We start from the raw sequence: 21538 nt of genomic DNA, 5'->3' as shown, positions 1-21538 counted from the left end.
TGACCCAAACTGGCCAAAGGGGTATTCCATACCATGGGACGTCCCATTTTAGTATAGGAACGGGGGAGTGGGGGCAGGGGGATCGACGCTCAGGGACTAGCTGGGTGTTGGTCGGTGGGCGGTGAGCAATCGCACTGTGCATCATTTGTACATTCCAATCCTTTTATTACTACTGTTGTCATTTTATTAGTGTTATCATTATCATTATTAGTTCCCTCTTTTTTGTTCTATTAAACTGTTCTTATCTCAACCCACGGGGTTTTGCTTCTTTTCCTGATTTTCTCCCCCATCCCACTGGATGGGGGGGGGAGCGAGTGAGCGGCTGCATGGTGTTTAGTTGCTGGCTGAGGTTAAACCACGACAATTGCTTAAAATCAGTTTTAAAATGTTTCATCTTAAGTGCCATTACATGACCACTTTGCTGGTTATAAGAAAAGCTGACCAAATTGTTCAGCTCTTCTCTGAAGCATACACTTCACAAACCTTGTTACCTTCTGCTCACCTTATCTCAAAACTCAGGTAGTACTAGTTTTAAATCTATTCATAGGAAACATCATCTACATCTCAGTCAGTTGCAGTTTTCTTAGCTGATTTTTTAAAATTTACAATATAAGCTCCAACTTGAGTTGCAGAATAAAATAAAATGCACTACCCATGTGATGTCATTCAGTACTGTGTCAATTTGTATAGTCAGTATGCAGTAGTAGTAAGCATCAATAAGTGCACTTATTTTTAAACTCATCTGTGTAGTTTAGCTGTTTTATTCCTACATAAAGCTGTATGAGCTTTAATCATCTATATATGTATACCCAAATTATAATCCCAGCACCTTTAAAAGCACAAGTTAACTGAATTTAAAGATGAGCAATTTTATTGGCATTTTGTGAACAAATCCCACGTTTATCTCTTCAGAAATCTATCTCATATAACCAACTTTTCCAGAACTCATATACATGAGGGGCATGAGCCGGAGGGAAGAAGGAAGTAGGCGTTGCCAAGAAACAGGCAAGGGAGAGTTTGTGTAGCTTCAGTTAGCATAGTTTTGCTTTTGATCAGCATGGCTAAGCTTTAGAATCCAAGCATTCCACATAAACATATGTAGATACATACACCTACCTTCCAAGAACAACAAAAAACCAGCTGTGAAAACTGATCAGGTGTTTCTAAAAGCAAATAAAATGCAATGCAAAAGTTCACTTGATATATTTTTCTCAAAATAATCTAACTGCTGGATTGATATCAACTAACATCAAGCTAAGGCTGGTATAAATTGGCAAACTTCCATTTAGCTTCAGCAGAGCTAAGGTGATTAACTGCAGCTTAAGAACTATCCCCTTCTATTTTTCACATGAAAATAAGTAGGGCTTCTTTGCAGTGCAAATCTGGATTAATAAATTAGAAGTGAATTAAAGTCTTTCATGCCAAAGAAGAAACGCTTAATTTCCTGACAGTGAGCATAGATTTTACATATGCTCATCACATGGATATTTTTGAGAGAGAGAGAGAGAGAGAGAGTGCGCACAGGCATAGATTTATCACAGGCTTTGCAATGTTCCACTTTTACCCTTGATATTCATCTCCCGTTCTATCCCTGCTGTCTTTTGGGAGGAAAGAACTAAACAGCCACAGGAGGTTTGCCATTTCCTTGCAGACACAGCCTCAGAAGAGCAGGCTGTCAGTGCCACAGAGGTGCTGGCACCACGGAAAGTATGCAGACAGCAATTTGCAGAACAGCCCCGTTACTGCAGGGTGAGTTACTGGTTTTTCAGCTGCCCGCTCCACAGATCCCCTCACTCTCAACCACTAGCAAAAAGCTGTTCAGGCACATGTCTGTGTTTGGTAAAACTCATACTCAGTTACAGGATAGTCGTACCAAAGTGATGAACTGCAGGTGTTGGGGAACAAGCCCACTCAGACCATACAGCAATATAGCCAGGGAAAAGAAAACCTTAGATAGGTGGATAACAAAGAGGTGACTGCTGCTTAGGAGACACTCTGGTATTGACAGAAAGGGAGTGCCATTTCAGTTATAGCAAGTAACGCAATATTGCTAAAAAAGACATTATTCTCAAAAGAGATCACTGGTTCTAAACTGTAGCAGAAGAGCTTCTTCGGTTGAACGTCAGCCAGTCAACGTGCAGACTACTGAAGGCACGAACACAATCACTCTTCCATAAGACTGCATCAAAGAGGTCAGTTATGGTGTTAGACTGAGCATTTGTCAGGTCATTTGTGAAACTAACAGTCACAGACATTACCTAAAGAGAAGCACGTTACTGACTGGACCCATCCAGACCCCACACCCACCTACAACATGGTCCTTGGATTGGTTTGAATAATGCTTTTACCTCAGTTAAAAATATAAATAGTGGCCACAGGTGATGGCTTTCAGATAATTCCTATATACTACTCAGGTAAGCACAGTTAGATTCATTAATGTAAAAGGGGAGAGGTTTTATTAGCTAAAGGATAAATGAAAAAGTGTTAAAGGGGAAAAAAAAAAAAAATCTAGCTGAGTGCTCTTCTGTGACCCAGACTTGTATTCACCAGCACATCAGACAAATACTGATATATGTCTCAAAAATTATGAGGATTCTAACTCAATATGCAGTTTTAAAAGTCACCATGAAAATATAATTTACTACATTAAACCAGTGAGACAATATTATAAAATTTAATATCATCATAGAGGAAACTGCTTGGGAGTAGATCAATAAATAACATCATTTTCCTCTTGATATTTTAGAACATAACTTAAACCCCACCACAAACTTCCATTATGCTCTTTACTTAATAAACACAAGTCAGACTAATTTAATCCCTGATGAAAGCTCATTATTTATAAATCATAACTATTACCTTTCTACCCAGAGTAGAATCACAGAAACCAGGGACAGAGTCCGCAGTAGTAGACACAGGGAAGAACAGACTATTGACATCATGAGGAAACATGGAGATTTCGTTCTGACGGTACATTCTGTGGTGACGAAGTTTTGCTACCCATTCATCAAACAGCTCCTGAGATTTCACCTACACAAAATTTCAGGTTTTATAACAGTCACATTCAAAATCACTAACAAAGAAACAAAGATATTTTTTGCTCATTAAACAGCTAGCCTGGCTGACCTTTATTAGCAAAATATCAGGAATGTTCTTCTAAAGATGCTCCTACCAAAATGCATACTGTATGAGCTTAAGCATGACAGAAAAACAATCACAGGATAGTCAAGAAAAAGAGAAACTTCAATTAGTATAGTTATGACTTCCAATGCAGAACACAATACTTGGCAATTTCTAGATGGAAAAAACCCCCAATATAAATAAAAAAACCCATTTAATTTGTAATTTCTTAATTGCCATTTTGAAGGTTTCATCAAGGTTTAGTTAAACACAAATAGAAATTTGATTCTGGTGAGGTATTTCAAAACAATTTATTCCACAAGGATAGATAAACCTACACATTTGACTGTGGAAAATACTTCCTATAGATAAGACAAAGAGCAAGATACAATTACCGAAAATAAAAGCACTTGTGCAACAAGTGCATACCCTTTGCTGAAAAAAGTGCTGGGTGAAAAGAGTGCTGCTAAATATGAGGCATCTTTGAAGTTTCTATTCAGAACAGGGTTACTGACTCTGGAACAGTACAATGAGGCCTCTCAAGTTATAAATGTAAACTAGTCTGCTGGGACTATAAAGTAAGTTATTAGTGTAACTATCAGACCTCCTACTATTAAAAAAAAAAAAAAGTCTCCACCATACAGAGCTAATGTTGTTATTTTGGGAGTAAGGTTATAACAATCTTGAAGACCTACCTTCAGATGGTATATCTGCTCTTCTGTATCCAAATCTATACATTTTGTTGATTTCTTTACAGACATGACAGAAAGTCCAACATCAATACAGCCATGAAGCTTCCCTCTTTCTATCTGCAAAAAAGTAAAAAGAATACAGTCACTCCAGAATAAGGCAAAAGGATAGATATTACCTGCTGAAACCACCATTTTCCTCCCTTCACCCTACTGTTTAGGACTGCTGAAACTCTCTCTCCCACTGCCAACAACATGGAATTATTTTTATTTTGGATGAAATAGTGTTGCCACCTTATAATGGCCTTAAAGGGTTTCGGATCACTTACATCAGCTCGGCATTTAGAATACTTCAAAATCCCTCTGTCCAAAAAGAAGTATCTCTGTAACCAGAAATGCGGAGAATTAAAAACAAACAAACAAACCACCCCAAAAACCCCAAACAAAACCCCACCACAATTCCGCCCCCATTTGTTTGGAGAACACTTTCTCTGCTCTTAAGTAATGTTTTTGCCACAAAACCACACCAAGTCCCACTTGCAATGGCATCAGGCTTCCAGATACACATTCATTTCCTACCTTGTGCCAGCCCTTCAAAGGCCATTTCCTCTTTTTCAGTAAGCAGCCCTCCTGTTTCTGTGGCTCCTGGGTACAATTCATTGCTCCCCGGAGTCCTTCTACAATTTCCCAGCTGTCCTGCTTAAACAGAAAATCCAAATGTACAACTTATTTCTTCCAAAGAACAGAATTGTTAAGAAAGATTCAAGAGGAAGACCACCATAAGTTAAAAAACCCCAAATGGTGTTGAAATCTAGGCTTAGATCTGTCTTTACACTTTGTTACGCATCTTCCAAGAGACAAGATTCTTTTTTATTTTGATAGAAACATACAAACTAAACAAAACACTTTTTATGACACCATCCTTCATTGAATATATGTGCTTACCAGAATTTTATGTGTATATTTTTCTGTACATACACACACAGTGCATAGCCGCAGCCTAGTCACAGTTTAGCATAAAAAAACCTTCTGCCATCACAGGCAGAAATAGCCTATGCTAAAAGGATATGTTTTGTAGGTTATGAAGCAGAAATAATAGACACTGAAAATGAAGGCCTTTTCTGTAAAAGTCTTTTGCCCATATTCAGTAACTCAAGGTTTTGTGTTTGGTGTGAATTGCAGCCTCCCTAAACTAAAAATAATAAAATAAAATAAAAACAAATGAAAAAGCCAGGGAAGTAACTCAAGTACTATGAGGAACATGACATAAAGGAGGGTACAAGAAAAATAAAACCCACCCTTCATCTAATATACCTCTAATTAAAAGAGGATCTCTCTTTTTTGCCATCAGGAACTCTCAAATGAAAGACCCTGCAGCAACATAACAGAGAACAAATCTCATAGTATTTTTACAGTTCTTATTTATGGACAGCTGCTAATGAATGACAATATAACATGAGTTTCAAGATTTCTGATCAGATCTCGTGAATTATTTATTGCCAGCTACCATAGGATTTGACAGATCTAGAATTATGAACAACTGACAGGAAATGGCATGTGCTAGTGCCATCCCCATGTATTTGAAAAAGACAAAGAATACTTTAACACATAGAATTTAATGACAAAAAAGGACTAGTATGAAACACTTTGGGGAAAACAGAACTATACCAGGTAGGTAAGTACTCGTGGTCCTCCCTGCAAGATACATAGGGAAGTATTCCCAAGAAGATCTCGACTGACTAAAAAAAAAACTTTAAAAGAAAAATGAAACAAAAATTAGCAAGAGTGCTAGTTGTGCTCATTTATCCATTCCAGAATCCTTAAAATTCACCCCTAGAAACCTAGAAAAAAAATTACATCAGGTAATATGCTTATTACTTGAGTAACAAGGTAAACCATCTTCAAAAAGACATTCACTAAACAGCTTAAGGAATGCGATCTCTTATTCCACCATGTTACGGGTGGCACTCCACTACTTCATTGTTATTTTCCTTGCACTGCACTTCATGGAACATACTGGAAAGCTGCTCTGCTTCCCTGGATTGAGTTCACTCTGCCAGCACTCACCACACAACAGGCTGCAAGCAGTTGAAATGTGGGGCTGAGCAGCTCCCGTCATTCAACATCCTACAGACCACCCAATGATGTTCTACTACCTGAAGGTAAGTCAAAACTGCAGTTGTCCTAACTGAAATTGTTATCACAGCACACATTTTGTGCCCCTACAGGTTTGGGTTCTATCCTTGTCAGTTTTGTAACAAATAGCTTCTTTTACTCCCTCCAGTTTGAGAGATATTTTGACAGCTACCTAGATACCATTATTTCTAACCAAGTATCATGAAATCATATTTTTCCTATTGAAAACCAGAAGTTACACTCCATAATGCTTATTTTTTGGTTTTACTACTTTGGGACTCAAAATACTCAATAATTGTAAACCCTTTCCTGCTTTGGGGTAAATGACTGTGACATCAGATCAGTGAACGGAGAAGTTACTCATGGATATCATGAGTTAGTGGGCTGAAGGCCTCCTGGGCTGTTTCCAGCACATCAGCCTAACACCAGCCACAGCAGTGCATGCTCTGCTGCTAGACACCAACAACACTGGTCTTTCACAGGGTTAAGCTGACAGAGAATGAAGCAGAGAGCCAGCCTGTGCCCACGCAAGGACAGTTAGCTAGAGCTTGCTAGCTACAGTTTGACAGCTATTCAAGTACAAAGGCAGCTCTAAGCCTCCACAGTTAAGGACTTCCTGCCCCCATCACCCCTTTTTGTTTTTTGACAGAACATTCCAGTCTACAGCCTTGAAAGCCAAAGAGAAATGATGTTCCACCACCTCTTTTGCCATAAATGTAAATATTAGGCCACTAAATGTTTTCTGTAGTGGTCTTGGATTCCTTTTTCCTGTAAAAGATTATTTATTAGCCCTTATATAATCACAAGGATTGGGACTGTTATGATGACAGAGAGCAGCCTCTTTAAATATCATCACATATAGTGTAATGCTACAATTTACATTAAGTAACAGCTGAACTTACTGCTGCTTAAACGTCCACCTGTGGATAAAATCTCATCTCCTCAGAAAATATGATCTACTAAATGAGCCAATATAAACAACAATCTTGACATTAGCCGATTTCAAACTGGGTACTTGGATAAAAGTAAACATTTTAAAGAGTGAGAAACCTGATGGAACTAGTGAAAGATAATTCTAATTAAGAACTAACAGGAGCATTTGCAGGATTAAGAAAAATGTTGTGTTTATGTCATTGTTTCTTTCTTCTTGAAATTAGCCGAAGAGCTTAAAAGCTGTTTTGCCTGATTACCAAGCAAGCTATTTCCCTTGCCTTCGCTGAAATATATTAAACTGCAGTACCCAAACACATAACTTTTCCACTGAGAATTAATCTGATAGCAGTCAAGACTAGTGAACAGTAGATCCTTTTCAATATTCTAGTGTTATACCTAATGAAACAGTTTTCTTGAACTTTGGATCAAGTTCCCACAGGCTGGTTAAGCTTAAACACAACATATGGTTGATAGAGTGGTCTGCTTGCAGGAGACAAGCAGAAATTTGAGCACAACCAAGAAAAACACAAGAATCCAGATTCATCTTTCTATAAGGATAAGCTTAGAAAGAAAAGGACTCCTGAAGTGAGACAGACCCACACTACATTGGGCATATGAGGTGAAGAGAAAGGAAGTAGCTGAGAAATAGCTCAGCCAATTACACCCACCTGCAATATACACAGCATCAATAGTTTTGGTTAAATTTTTAAAAAAAGAGCACATCCTGGCCTGCATTACAACTCCAATTTTGTCTGGGCCTCTCCTGCAGTCCAGACACAAGGTGTCTCCCACGTTCCTCCAGGAGAGCCACATTTCTCACTGTTCTGCAGGTCAGTGAGGCAGCCAAGAATGTGCTTTCACAATTAAAAAGGGTGAAAATGGGAAGAAAAGCTGAAGTGGGAGCACTTCTTCCCATCAAGCAGGCCCAATGGCCTGCCAAATCTCAGGTGGTGAAGGCAAGTCTCCTATTCAGACTTCTGCCCTGGGAACCGCACACTTCAACTGCAACCTTTACGTAAAGGCAGCTTAGTTGAATTTGAAATGGATCCTTTTAAAAGCACAAGACTATTTAATCAACTAAGTTATCCAAGGAAAGGCAAGCAATAGCTCAAAGAATTAACAGTTTGGGGACCTGCTGGATACATGCAAGGTGCAACGCTGCAGTAACAGCATCTGGTCCTCTTCGGCATACATCCTTCTAGAAGAGTCCAACCTTTCCCACCTGAAGCACCAAACTCCCACATTTTTCAAAACATTGCTGCTCTGACTGGTTTTGGATCCATTTGCTCTTGACCCAGACCCTACGGCATCTTGATGCATATTTTGTTTTGCAAGAGATCTGACACCTCATTTGGTGAGGAAAAAGCATCAGTTGGCTACTGCTGGAAGCAGTAGCAGAAGAGAAAGAAAACTGCTTAGTCTCTAAAACAAAGGCAAGTGAATCAGGCTGGTTGGTTATCAACTGTTCTCATCTGACTGAAATAGCAGAGAAGCAAATTGGAGATACAGGATTTCCTGAAAGCTACTGGAAGCATTCAGATTATGCTCCATTTTGCCAATTTTTATCCCACAACAGGGAACTGAAACAGATACCCCAAACCACAGTGCTAAATTAAAAAAAAACAACAAAAAACAAACCACAAACAACTGCCCCCCCCCCCCCAAATCCCCAAACTCCCAGCTGAATGGCATTAACAATTCTAGCATAAGTCTGATGTCCAGATTGGTAGTGTTTTGAGATTATGACACTACAAAAGATTGTGTATCATTATGGGCCAATATCCACACAAAACGATCAACACTGCATTTGCTGCCCAGGCAGAAATTTGACTCAAGGCTGAGGGAGGAACACACTCTTTACTTTTCTCAGGTCCAGAGGTACTCATTTCAGATCATCACTGGAAACTCTCCCTGTAGTTGCTACTTGGCTTATATACCTGCTCTGTGGCTGAGAAAAGAACCCATACACTTTGGTCTTCAGAGATAATTCTGTCATTAGATAACTGTAGTAATTTTCTTTATTTAATAAAATAAAAGCCTCCTCATTTCCAGCAATATACTGTACCATACAGTCCCTCAAGGTAAATTATTTCAGCAGAAAGAATGAAGCAATGAGTTTGAACAGCTCTCAGACCAATGCTTGCACTTACAGCTCCCTGAACAAAACAGATGACAGTGCCAGACTTTCTTCCAGTGTAAAATGCAGTCAGTTGTACCGAATATTTTAAAGTGCCAAAAATAGAAACCTGCTTTGTGGAGGATAAGGGTTGGCAACAGCTGCAACTAAAGCATTTGTTACAGTTCATAAAATCAGGAGAAATGATTTAATTTTCTTTTTTAGAACATGAGTTTTTTTAAGCAGCTCTTCTGACATAAAGCTTTTCCTTACTGAATCTATTTTAAAAGTTAGTTAACTTATTAGACTTAAAAACAACTACCACAATATATCTTCTTTTGATTACAGGTCAATTTAAATTTGAAGAAGACCAGCACCAGTTTTCCTTCCTTACAAAACACAGTTGGAGTTGTGGTCTTGTAGAAGAAATCCCTTCCCGTGACTGAAGGAGAGGGGCAGAGAAAAAGCAGAGAAAAAGCAGAGAAAAAGCAGAAAGGTGGGATGTGGCAGTAGTCTCCAACCTGCTATAGGGCTTCAAGGTGAACTTAGTGAAACAGGATTAACAGTTAGCATCTTCAGGTCACACTGCATCTGGCAGAAAAAGGGCACCAAGTTTAGCAAAGGAAGGAGTAGGCCCCTCCAAGTCCTGCAGCCCTGCTTAAGTCAACTCTTTTTTGGCACAGTGGCCCATCTTCTGCACAGGACTCTACTTACGCTCTACACCACTGACACATGTTGCTCTGCAGGGAGCAATAACTAAATTTTAGCAGGCACAGCAGCCTTGTACTATGGGGGTTCCATATCCCAATCTCAGGTAGCTTCTTATTATTTGGTGCTAGAGTGTACATGCAACAGAGTCTGTGCCTAGGAAATCAGAGACTCAAACTCAGATCCCCCTGGTTTGGGGGGAAAACAAATGAACTGTCCAGGTCCCTTCCCCTGGGCATTTCAGAATTTCTTTCTACTTAGTCAGATTAAAACAACTGCTGTGTCAGATCAGGAGCACAGAGAAAAGCACCTATCAGGCAGATCTGCCCTTAAGCTTCAAGCAATGAGCCTAGCTCCGAGAGATGCGCAAGCATTTGAAGGAGGAATAAGCAGCCCTCCATGGAGCTGGAAGGTAAAGGAAAGAATATCAAAATCATAGCACTTCACTCCCCAATCTGCACATCATACGGCAAAATTATTTAAACTTTCATGATAGTATTAATAAAAAAAGTATCAGTGACAGTGTTACATTGTACTCTTCTACCAGGGCTTGAGGGGGGGGGTGTGGGGGGGTGGAATCTGTGATACTTCTTAGCATAGGGGTTTTTTAACAGACTTGTAGAACTTTAGGTTGTTGCTATTTTCTTAATAGAACACCTAAAGTGCTGTCATTTAAACTAACATGCAGATGAAAAGGGCAAATTAAGTAACTCTCAGACAGTGGCATCACTCATCCCCAGTCTTGTCAGCTCTGAGCAGGTGGATACTAGTAAGGACAGACTGTGAAGCTCCAATTTACCAATAAAAGAAGCTGAATGGGAAAAGAAGCAATTAATGATATAAACAAAACTACTTGATCAGGTGTGACATGAAATTCTCTGTGGGAAGAGGGGAGCAAAGGGACAGGACACAAGAAAGATCTCAACATCCTCACTGCCCAGACCAACAATTTAGATTTTATAATATATGCTATACTATACAGTTTACACCACTAAAGAGAGGGTCTATCTAGCAAGGTAAAGACCTCTATAATCTGCAAGACCAGAGCCTTTTGAGGAACAGGGAGAAGATAACTGTTCCTCATGCGAAGCACTGCTATGTCCAGGCCAGTAAGTCTTGCAGAGCACTGCCTCTGTTAGACCTAAAAGTCCATCTTTCCACATGCAGCACAGAAGAGTATATCTAACAAAACATTCCCTGAAACATGCTACCATTACAAACTATAATTAACAAATAAATTAAAAAAGCATAAGGGAAAATGACCCACAGAAGTTATTTTCAAGTAAATATCCAGAGTGCATACTACACAGGATATTTAAATCTTTCTTTTTCCCAGCAAAACTGTTTGTTCTGTAAACTGCAAGACAACCTCAGTGTGAAAAAACAGCTGCGTGAAAAACACCAAAACCATCAGAAAATTAAGGAAGGAACAGCAATACACAGCCATGCACATAAACACTGACAATGCTGAAAGGAACTGTAATTTAGAATTAATTTTTTTTTTTCTTTCCAGATTTTGCTACTTTGAAGGAAGACCTCCAGATCACTTCAGCAGATGCAAACAAAGTTATAGGATAAGATGGAAAATTATTGCACTTGGTAAAGAAGAAAATAGAGAAAGTATTGGAGGTATTCCTTACAAATATTAGAAGTCCCTATTTAAAAATAAAAATATCAGTCAGACCAGTGGAACCTTAAAGGCACATGTAATTTCTGAAAAACATTTGTAAATTTTCAGACTATATAGAAAAATTCAGCAAGCAGAGCTTTTAGCCCTGCTTAGTGATCATTTCCCAGCATATAACAAGTCACACAAACTCCCCAAATTCTGTGGGCTTGCCCCTATCATTACCACCTCCTGAAAACATGGACAATCACTCAGTAGGTTCCTCCGATGTAAAAGTATACTGTTACTTACTTGGTATTGCAATGACTGACCTTGAAAAGATTAATACTGAAACATTGATCAAAGTGCAGATACTTATCACAATGCCCCATATTATCACAAAGAAATATAAACTGTATCACCCTTCAATATACATTGGGAAACAACCTACTTTGTACCTCTTTTTAGCTTGACCTGATAGGTGTATGAGTCAATTTACTATCTGCCTGACTATAATGAATGAGCACGGATGTACCAGGAATACAAACAAAACACCAAGTTGCATTTCTCACCTTGGTCAGGTACACCTTGCATTTTTGTACAAGGATTAAACACTAAAAAACTGGGGATTGACAAGATGACATTAAACCTTACTGAATTATTCCTTTTCTCCAAAAAGAGGAGGTGAGAACAAAATGGGTAAGAAATGGGACCCACTAATAACAGTGTCAAAAGCCTGAGCTAGCCTACAGATTCAATCATGTTAAATGGCAGCAAGTGAGGTTTCTTGAAGAAATTGCCTCTGCATAAGTATTGTTGCTTATACTGGCTGTGTAACGCACCAATGGATTTAGTCATGCTCATGTAAATCTTATTTAAGTACTACATGATAACACTTGATAGACATGAACTGTTGAAACAAGCTATATCAAATGTTTTAAATTACACTTTTTAAAGGTAATCTGATACCAAGGATATAAAAAAAATAATGTTGCAGGAAAACAAAAAAGGCATCCTGAAAGCAAAGATTTCTTTGCTTGGTATACTAGAAATGTACAGCATTTCTTCCAAGCACAGCACTTTAAAAGGCATAAATCGTTCAGAGATTTGTCTGCCTCGCCAATTTTATGTATGGGGCTAGAAGTCCCAGAAAAGCAGGTGCTAATTCAAAACACAGCTGAGGTCTCCAAAGCTTTTGGGGAATTGGGATACTCAATTCCAATTAAAATTTCAACCTGAGGCAGCTTTAAGAGCTCCACTAAGCCCGCATTTGTACAAATAAAAGTTTATGTTGAGCGTATTGCTCATGATTTTGCAAGCATGGTTTGAGCGTGTTTAAACTTAATTCTCAGTGTGGCTGCAGGTCAATGTTTCTTGCCCACAAACAAAAGCTGTCTTCAGCAGTCTCACTTGTCAGGTGCAAACACTAGTAGACATGTCTTTTAAAACTGTAAGGTTTAAAGAACAGCATTATCTCTGCAGAAAACAAAGCACCCTTTGCATTAGGCACCAGGGTGGATCACATTACACAAATAGTTATTTTCATAACTACAGTTCTACAGCAACAACCAACACAGGCATTCACAGGCACTTTTTCATTGTCAAAGAGGCCCTATGTCAAGTTTCAGAAAAATGCAGTCTCTTTCACACATGCATGCACATCTTTCCCTGGAAACTTGAAATAAGCAGAGCAGTTAGACAATATTCTACCACAAAAGTAGTATCTTACAGGGAAGATTTGGGATTTCAGAATCAAACCACTGAGACCAAGCTGCTACAGCAGCAATATTTCACTATAAAGACACCATACATAAAATGTAATAGAAATTCAAATTTACTGTTAGCATTCCAGTTTTACAAGTGCCTGCTATTCAGTAATGTGTGTTTACTGCATTTAACTCAAGACAAGATGCAGCTACAAACAAAAAACCAAAAGAGAGTAAGGAAAACAAAACAGCAATGAAATAAAGCAAACAAGCAACAGGAAAACAGAGTTTAAGAGATTCACGAGCAAAAGTAACAGCCAATCTTAGTAATGCTTACAGTTTGGTTAAAAAAGTTTGCATTACCTGTCGACTTCCCTGCTTGGAGGAGCAGCTGCTAGTACTTCTTGAAGGTGACAACATTTTCTGGGACACACCAAAGCTTTTTTCTTCACTCATGATCCAATACCATTTGTTTCACATAAGCTTACTTAGAACACCATTAAAAGGTAATTTAGAAAATGTGTTGGAAGGCTCCTGAAAGAAATGCAGAACTCATCCTTTATCCAAATGCAGTCCAGTGGCATGATCTGCATCCCATGGAAATTCCTAAAAGGGAAAAGAAAAACAAAAAGCCAAGTTATCAGATGCTGTCTTTTACTGCCATCCTGTAGCATGAATCATAATAAAGCCTTTGGTAATACAAGCTGACTGCATTACTGTACATTGTTAGAAATTAATTCAACATTCACTTTAAGATAAATTTTCAAGTCTCAAACAGGAACAACGTGAATTTTGGATCCTAAACACATGCTTTAATTGTCACTATTTATTCAGAGGATGAAGTAGAGTATCAAGCATCTTTTCAAAGATTTAAATTCATTAAAAATTTTTTAGTAAAGACACACAAAGAATATAAGTAGTATCTATATAAAATGGACCAAAACAACCTCAAAATGAGAAGAAAGCATCTAACTGTCTCACAAAAAGGATGGTGAGCAATCAAAAAAAATACTTCTTTTTCTCAGTTCCTTGGTAATTTAAACAAGTAAGCATGGCTTCAGGTTGTAAGGAAAAAAAAAACAACAAAAAACCTCTCTATATAAAAGAGCAATACATAAAAGCAGTGAGCATGCAAACTCAGCTGCATAGAGCTGTGGATGACTACTCTTACTGGAATCAGAAAGTTGTAACTATTGTCACATCAGTTGTCTCAGTCAGTGACTGGAAGAAGAACTAACAGTCTGTTTAATAACAGCGCTGCTTGCAGCATATGCAAATAAAAGCCATGCCAGAAACTCCCAATTACGGATTTCCAGTGTGGGCAAGAGTTGTCATGGTAACTGCATATATTTTTTAAAACCAGAGGACATAACAAAACGGTGATGCTTTCCAAAACTTGGGGTGGTGGACGAGCTTCATGAACTGTGCATCACTTCAGATTTTATTGTCTTGGGCAAGGAATTTGCACATTAGGAATAGTGCAAGAACCACCACTGAGTAAGGTCAGGAAGCTTTCACAAAGAGAACAGAAATTCCATTGCTGAAACAGGGACGCACTGCTTCACAATCCCCTTGCTTGTGCTGTCAGAACAGTCCTGAACTGGGATCACTGGCTATTGAAGTTTGCCACTCATTTTTTCTTGAAGAGGCTGAAAAACCTATTCAGAGAGAAGCAGCATTTTCAGATCCCTAGTAAAACACTCTGTGTATTTTAAGAATTCAATTCCCTTTAAAAACCCAAACCAAAACCCACAGACAAACAAACAAAAAAAAACCCCAAACAAAAAAAACCCCAAATAAAACCAGGTGCTATATTTAAGATGAAGACAACACTATGCAACATAAAATCTCTGTCCCTACTGGCATGGTCTGAAGCACCCAACTTCTAAACAGAGACCTTTTCCAATCTACAGTGCCCCTTTGGCAATATAATTTGCTGTAACATTTCTACCAACATCCCCTTTTTTCACCTGAAACAAGGTCTTTCTTCATGGCATTTCCCTTACCTAGTTAGAAATACTCAATGATCCCCAGAGAAAATCTATGCTCAGCAACAGCAATGAAGCAGCCCCAGTCTCCAAAAGTCAAGTGAGAAAGCGAGTTCTGCTGGTGCTCTTTCACTGGTGAGTCAGATTGGCAATTATTTCCAGGAACCAGACAGGTACAAAGCCAGCGAGAACAATGCAAAAGCCAAAGAAAACCAGAACAGCACAGCAATATGATAGCAAGGTCTGAATTGAGCCTACCACATGGGTTTTAGACTGAAATTACTACTGAGATAGGAATAGTGCATTTTGGAGGAGGTATAGTCGCTTTCTATCTAGAAGATAAATTTGTGTCGCATTTCATTAAGGACTAGTGCTTTTAACAGGTTTAGATTTATCTCACTTCATGCAGTTTTTTAACTGTGGAGTAAGTATAAAGTATAACTTTCTTGCTTAGTTTCAAGCTGTACTAGTAAAAGACTTTAATGATACCATCTCTATTAACAAGCAGAGGTCAAATATTCACAACAGGAATGGAAATACACTTTCTGCAAACTCATCATTCAGACACCCCCTTGAAAATACCATGCAGCAAATGCTTTACTTTTTTGGCACACTGTTTCCTCAGAAAACTGCTTGTCCTCTTCACCACTCCATGTTCATAATGAGCACTTTATCATTTGGCTTTCATTGGTGACTATCTGGCATTTTGGCAAAGACTGGCAGAGTTCATGGCAAGAAACAGGCTCTAATTTGCAGCAAATGCACTGAAAGTTGCTGTCATCAGTACCTTACAAGTAGATTTCCAGGACACGGCTAGATTTAAGTTATACAATGCCCTTTGCCTGTTTGAACACACAGCACAATGTTTGTGATGTCCTGGAAGTGTCAGGTAACTGGAAAAAATTGAGATTTCATGGACTTTAACACAAAAAGAAGCCATATAATCAGAAGAGTATTTCTATCACCATGTTTTTGGTGCGGAGTCTAAATGAAGTTAAGGTGTGGCTTCACTAGCATTTTAGGACAGACCATAAGGGCACTTCCACTGCAAATCTCCTGGTCCCCCCCTCTTGCCACATTTATGTTTGTATTGCAGGGCAGTCTTGGAGCATGGAAACTGCCACATTTATGTTTGTATTGCCACATTTATGTTTGTATTGCAGGGCAGTCTTGGAGCATGGAAACTAAATCCCTTTTGGATGGAATGTGCTCCAGGAGTGCATCCAGTGCTCAAAGCATTAGTCTAGTGCTGTGGACTCAGAGCTAGTCCTGACTGGTCCCATCCTGGTGTAGATGTTGGGTCCTCACCTTTAACTGATTGACTACAAAGGTCCGCTTTTACTGCATCGATCTACTTGCTAACATTCATGTCATCTAGACACAGACTTACGTCACTGAACTAAGTACCTAAGATCTCCTAAGGCAATGCCATTTGTCCTTTTGGAATCAAAAAGAGACAGACAAGGACACTTTTCCAGTTTTCAAATGAGCTGAAGGGGACTCAGCCACCTAACCAGAGGTGCTTGAATGAGGGGCAGGAGACAGATGGGGTAAATCTGACAGAGAGCATCTGAAGTATTTCGTCAGTCTGCTTCTAAAATTGGGCTTTTGAATTTTTCTTTATTCCTTCAAATTAATTTGCTACATGGGCTGAAAGAAAAGGCTTTTGTTAACAGTCCTGAAGAAGGCTGGAGTAAAACGTGCCCTGTCTCCACAATGTTTTATTATTATTTCATTGGTGTTTCCCAGTAATTTAACTTATTATCTTGAGACTTCCAGATCTGAACATAAAAGTATGTGAATAATGAATATGGCCCCAACTCATCTGTGAAAACTGCTGCATGTTCCAGCAACTACTTTGTGCTCCTTTCTAAAAATTCTCTTCAAGTTCAGGAAGAAGAAAGACGACTGTGGTTGCCCTTCAACAATAACCCACTTATTCTTCCAGGAATGTGTGAAAACACTGATCCTGCATCCCGAATTGACATTCATTCTGGCTGCCAGCAGTAGTGATTGGGCCTCTCTAGGGCAAGTGATATTTTACATTACTTGTGGAACTTAGGCTACCAGGTACAAGAGCAATTACAACTTTAAAGCAGGCATAAAAATCAGCATTATGCTAACTAAGCTAAGATTGCAGCTAAAATTGATGTTTTGAAGACATCATGATCCAGTTCAGGTTCAATACGTTTTGCTCCTCCCTATGCCACAGGACAGCCTCAGGACTGTGTTTGTTCCCACCTTTCCTCTGGAGCACACAATGCCACTTACTTTGGTCTACTCCAAAAAGACAAATCAAAGGTGTGAGGCTGAGGCAAATCCAAATAAATTTAGGACAGAAATTTTCACAAGTGTAAAGTATTGGCCTAATTCTTCGCTATCAAGTCAACAGAAGCAAAAGTAGGCCAGGAGTACTTTTGCAAATGACCTCACCAGGTGCATTTTAAAGAATTAAGAATACCTGAGTATCAAATATTATTTATAGATACTACATTCTAAACCCATAAACAGCACTTATCTCTACTTACCATCTGTTACTAAGAGTCTTACAATTCTACATCAATTAAAGCTAATGTAAACTTATAATAACACATACAACAGGAAGACCCATTTTTTAAAATAAGTACTGTCCTGAGTTGTCCTCAAACCTTTAAAATTGCACAGGTTCAAAGCAGCCTCTCAGTACCACAATTCATCTCTCACAACTCTCAAAGTAATAAGCTTACAGCAAAACCCAAGTTTTTCCACATCTCACAAAAGAAGAAAGGCAAAAATTCAGGAAAAAAAAAGGAAAACTGTAAAAAAATCAACATTATGCAATATTTTTGTCATGGCTCTGGAAGAAAAATAAAGCCTTAACAGCTGCTTCAGAACTGATTCAGCAGTGAAAGAACACTGTAAAGAGATTTTGAGCAGCAAAACTGGAAGCGTAGATCTCATTCTATAACAGTAGTCAATTAAGGTTTTGTGGATAGAAGAATAGGAACAACAGAAAGCCTGATGAGAGTCATGTGGACAAAGCAAGCACAGGACTGAGCAATCTAAATCAGAGTTGCAAGCAACACTGAGTGACTTTCACAGAATTAAAAAGAATTCGCACTGAAACCTTTGCTCTGTAGCTATTGTTAAATTACATTCAGTCATGTCCATTTGGATAAACAAAGCAATAGTCTTTTCCAAGTACTGCTTTCATGGCTTTCTCTGTCATACTTCAAATTGTCAGCTTTAATCTATCCCAGTGCCTCATCTGGCTCAGAAAAGGAAAGAATTATTTATAGACTACAGATATGCCATGTACAACTATTGGAGATATTTTTTCAAGGCAGGTATTTGCTGTTCCTGAATTAAAAGATTCATACTATTGAAGGACAAAGAACACAAATACTGTCCTGTTGCTAGCTATTCTCTTTACAGAAGAAAACTTGCAGAAACAAACATAAAACAGTTTGAAACAAAACAAGCTCTTAAAACTATCTTTGAAACCTAAAGTTCAAACAAATTAGGGAGATTAACAATAACAGGAACTATTTCAGAACGGCCTTCCATCAGATAGGTTCTGTCTCTAGACATCATCCAAATCACGCAGATGCTTTCATTAGCCATGGATACATACTACTCGCTAAAGTAGTCTGTGATGCAAAGAAACAGTTCCATCTAGCCCACCTCCTTAAGGAGGCTATTGTAGTAATTAAATCATGCTATTTCAGTGACCCCAAAGAGGAAAATTTAGTTCAAACAAAACTTTCCTAACTGTCTAATCAAGAGAGACACATACAGAGTGGGAAAGGGAAAAAGCTAGACAAATGACAAACATACCACATTTAACACCAGGTTACTTTTCATGTATAATGTTCATCACCTGATGAAAGAAAATCCTGTACAATCCAGTACAGAGAAAGCAAAGAACCAAAACAAAAAAACCAGAAACAATCCAGTAGAATACATCCCAAGAAAGACGTTGAAGAAGAACATGCTTCAATGTGAAGTCTAGTCAGACTCCCCTGAAGGAAAGCAAGTATCTGCTGTTTCACTAAACCTTGGGGCAAATAATTCAATCCTTATATTAGAAAAATCTTATATAACTTTAGAAATAGGTCAATCAGCATCCTGAAATACAAGTATATATAAAATTACCACCTTTCCCTCACATTCACCATAGAAACTGACTATAATACTGTATGTGACATGATTAATTTTAAATGCTTAATGTTGACACTGTTTCCACCCCCCCAGGAGATCTGCGACAGATTACGCTTGTATAAAAAAAACTTGCTGAGTATATATTCTAGATAGATATGTTAAAAGTCTTGGTGACTAGCAATACAGAAAATACGTGCAGTAATGGCCGTATTATTACGGTAATTAGTCGGCTGTCATACCATCTTTTCCACCCAACTTTTAATCGCAGATGAGAATCTTAACTAATAGGACTGACCTAACTCACAGTCAGGTCCTAAATAACTAATAATTCTCCTTCTCCCCCTGCCCCTTTTGGAGAGAGCCTTGCCTAGGGACAGCCTGGCAGCTCAGGGCTCTGTAGCATGAGCTGCCAGACTGAGTGGGGTCCCACATGCTCCCTTCCAGCTCTTAGCGTGACTTACCCTCTTGACTGAGAAGCCAGAAGCTGGGGGACCACAGGAACCAGTTTGTGACCCAGTAAGAGAGGGGTCCACAGGCTCCCTGTCAAGAGGGTGGAGCAGAAAAAAAACAGCTACTGAGCTGTGATCAAATCCTATGCTGGGAGCACACACACTGACTGCATGTACCAGTGCTAACAAGGTTGACAGCCCTCCCTGTGCTCAAATAATAAAGCAGCAGTGCGTCTGTTTGTACTGGAAGTGCTATTCATCTAGAGAAGACCTTACAAGTGAAAAGGCAAACGATGATCAGGCAATAGAAAAGAGAAAAAAGGCTTATTATCACAGTAACGAAAGTAACAGGCACATAGTATCATCTTACAGACTGTACTAAAACCTTGGAAAGGCCCATCTGTTAGTGATAACGTCCCAGAGTTGGTATGAGTGGAAACATTACCATCAGAGCCTTGGCACAAGCTTGGTTGCCTTTCTTTTTTCTGCTGTTACTATTTAAAGCTTTGCTTTCTTCACTAAACCAAAGATACTCCACTATGCTCAAAGGCTTATTCCTTTCTAAAACTGCACTTGATATTGCTAAAATGTTACTGAAATACACACTGTTTGTTTTCCTAGATTCAGTTTTGATAGGCCCAATGTTAATTCTGGAAATATCTGTCAGTCTGCCAGCATGTAGTAATTCAAGATCTTAAGACAGCACTGCCTGCACATCAAGAAAAAGACATCACTTTCCCGTCAAATCATTGAAGGCATCCATGTAACTACAAATCAGGCTGTCTCTTTGTGACCTGATAAGCTGCATAATGCTGGGAGATGCATAAATCTATCAAGGCTGACATCAAGCAACATATTTTATTAAGCCAGCTGACATAGTTGGTTTAACTATGGAGAAAGAAATCCAAACCCAGTCACCCATGGTTTCAGGTAGAACAGCAAATAGGACTACTGGAAGAGTTCAGGTGGCCCAGGAAATGATCCTCACCAAAGTCGGAAGAAAAACATTATGGGGTATGTATGAATAGCAAACAACACAGAGATCCTTTATCTCATGCAGGAAAGGTAGATGTGTTCATTAAAGAGTAGCAGGATCCAACAAACCTGCTTTGTCCTCTTTGATGTGGTGTTTTACCTTTCACACTTTAGCATCATCTACGTTCAAAAAAAAAAAAAAAAAAAAGGCAAACAAAAAAAACCCCAAAACCTAGGGTCCCCCTCCCAGATACCTGTTTTTCCATGATACACTGGAATTGTCATGTGTGTCTTATGTATGTCACTTAATTTCTAAACAAAAAAAAGTTACAAAGGAAACAACACTTCCCTTTGAGAATGGTTAGTGCTTCTCCTTTATAAGCAGGCCTATTAGCTCAAAATTTAAATCTCATTAACTTTAATGACCATGGTAACAAGATTCAGTTCTTCTTAAGGTACACAGAAATTCATTTATGCACTGTATGAAGTGTAATGACCATGAGTTATGAAAACGTCACATTTCTTCTTGATTGACTTACCATATCTTTAGAGGCTTCTATCTCGAAGTCCATTCCAGTACACCTTTTTCAGTGTACTTTACAACATTAGTATTTATAAATGCAGAGCTAGAGCTTTCTTTTAAATATTATGCAGATTATTTCTTCACAGAAAGTCTTTCATATTAAGATAGCCCGAGACATTAAAAGACATGTATAGTATTCTGAACAAGGGCAGGTAGTTGTTAGCACATCAATGTTAACCCTTTCTAACACCATCCTAGGTGAGGGGCCACTAACTTCCCAACACTGTTTCTGAACACGCAATGTGTGAATAAACCTTGACTCTTTAGAGATGTGTTGTAGGAAACACTTAACACATATAAAGTATACTGAGGACAATTAGTACTACAAGTGCTAAGCATCTTTGGTTTTAATGCCAAAAGGTAAGAGTTTGTTAACCCCAAGCTTTTGA

At 38.6% G+C, this 21538-nt stretch overlaps 1 protein-coding gene across 11 annotated transcripts in view; it reads right to left on the bottom strand.

The window, feature by feature from the left end:
• The window catches only part of OSBPL3 (oxysterol binding protein like 3), a 95446-nt gene that overhangs the window by 35390 nt on the left and 38518 nt on the right, over positions 1–21538 (bottom strand). For 8 of the 11 annotated variants that reach the window (XM_069773076.1, XM_069773056.1, XM_069773085.1 and 5 more), the window contains 5 exons: positions 13378–13620; positions 4389–4508; positions 4139–4192; positions 3816–3929; positions 2860–3030 (listed from right to left, as the gene is read on the bottom strand). In XM_069773076.1, the coding sequence (XP_069629177.1) occupies positions 2860–3030; positions 3816–3929; positions 4139–4192; positions 4389–4508; positions 13378–13470 (552 nt within the window). In that variant the 5' untranslated portion in view covers positions 13471–13620. Of the gene's footprint in view, positions 1–2859; positions 3031–3815; positions 3930–4138; positions 4193–4388; positions 4509–13377; positions 13621–20509; positions 20529–21538 lie in introns of those variants that run through there. The other 3 variants (XM_069773125.1, XM_069773143.1, XM_069773116.1) reach the window with 2 other exon arrangements.

The sequence above is a fragment of the Haliaeetus albicilla genome, chromosome 2 (assembly GCF_947461875.1).
Source record: "Haliaeetus albicilla chromosome 2, bHalAlb1.1, whole genome shotgun sequence".
Lineage (NCBI taxonomy): Eukaryota > Metazoa > Chordata > Aves > Accipitriformes > Accipitridae > Haliaeetus > Haliaeetus albicilla.
Note: the sequence above shows the minus strand (reverse complement) of the source record. Positions and strands in the feature narration are given on the sequence as shown.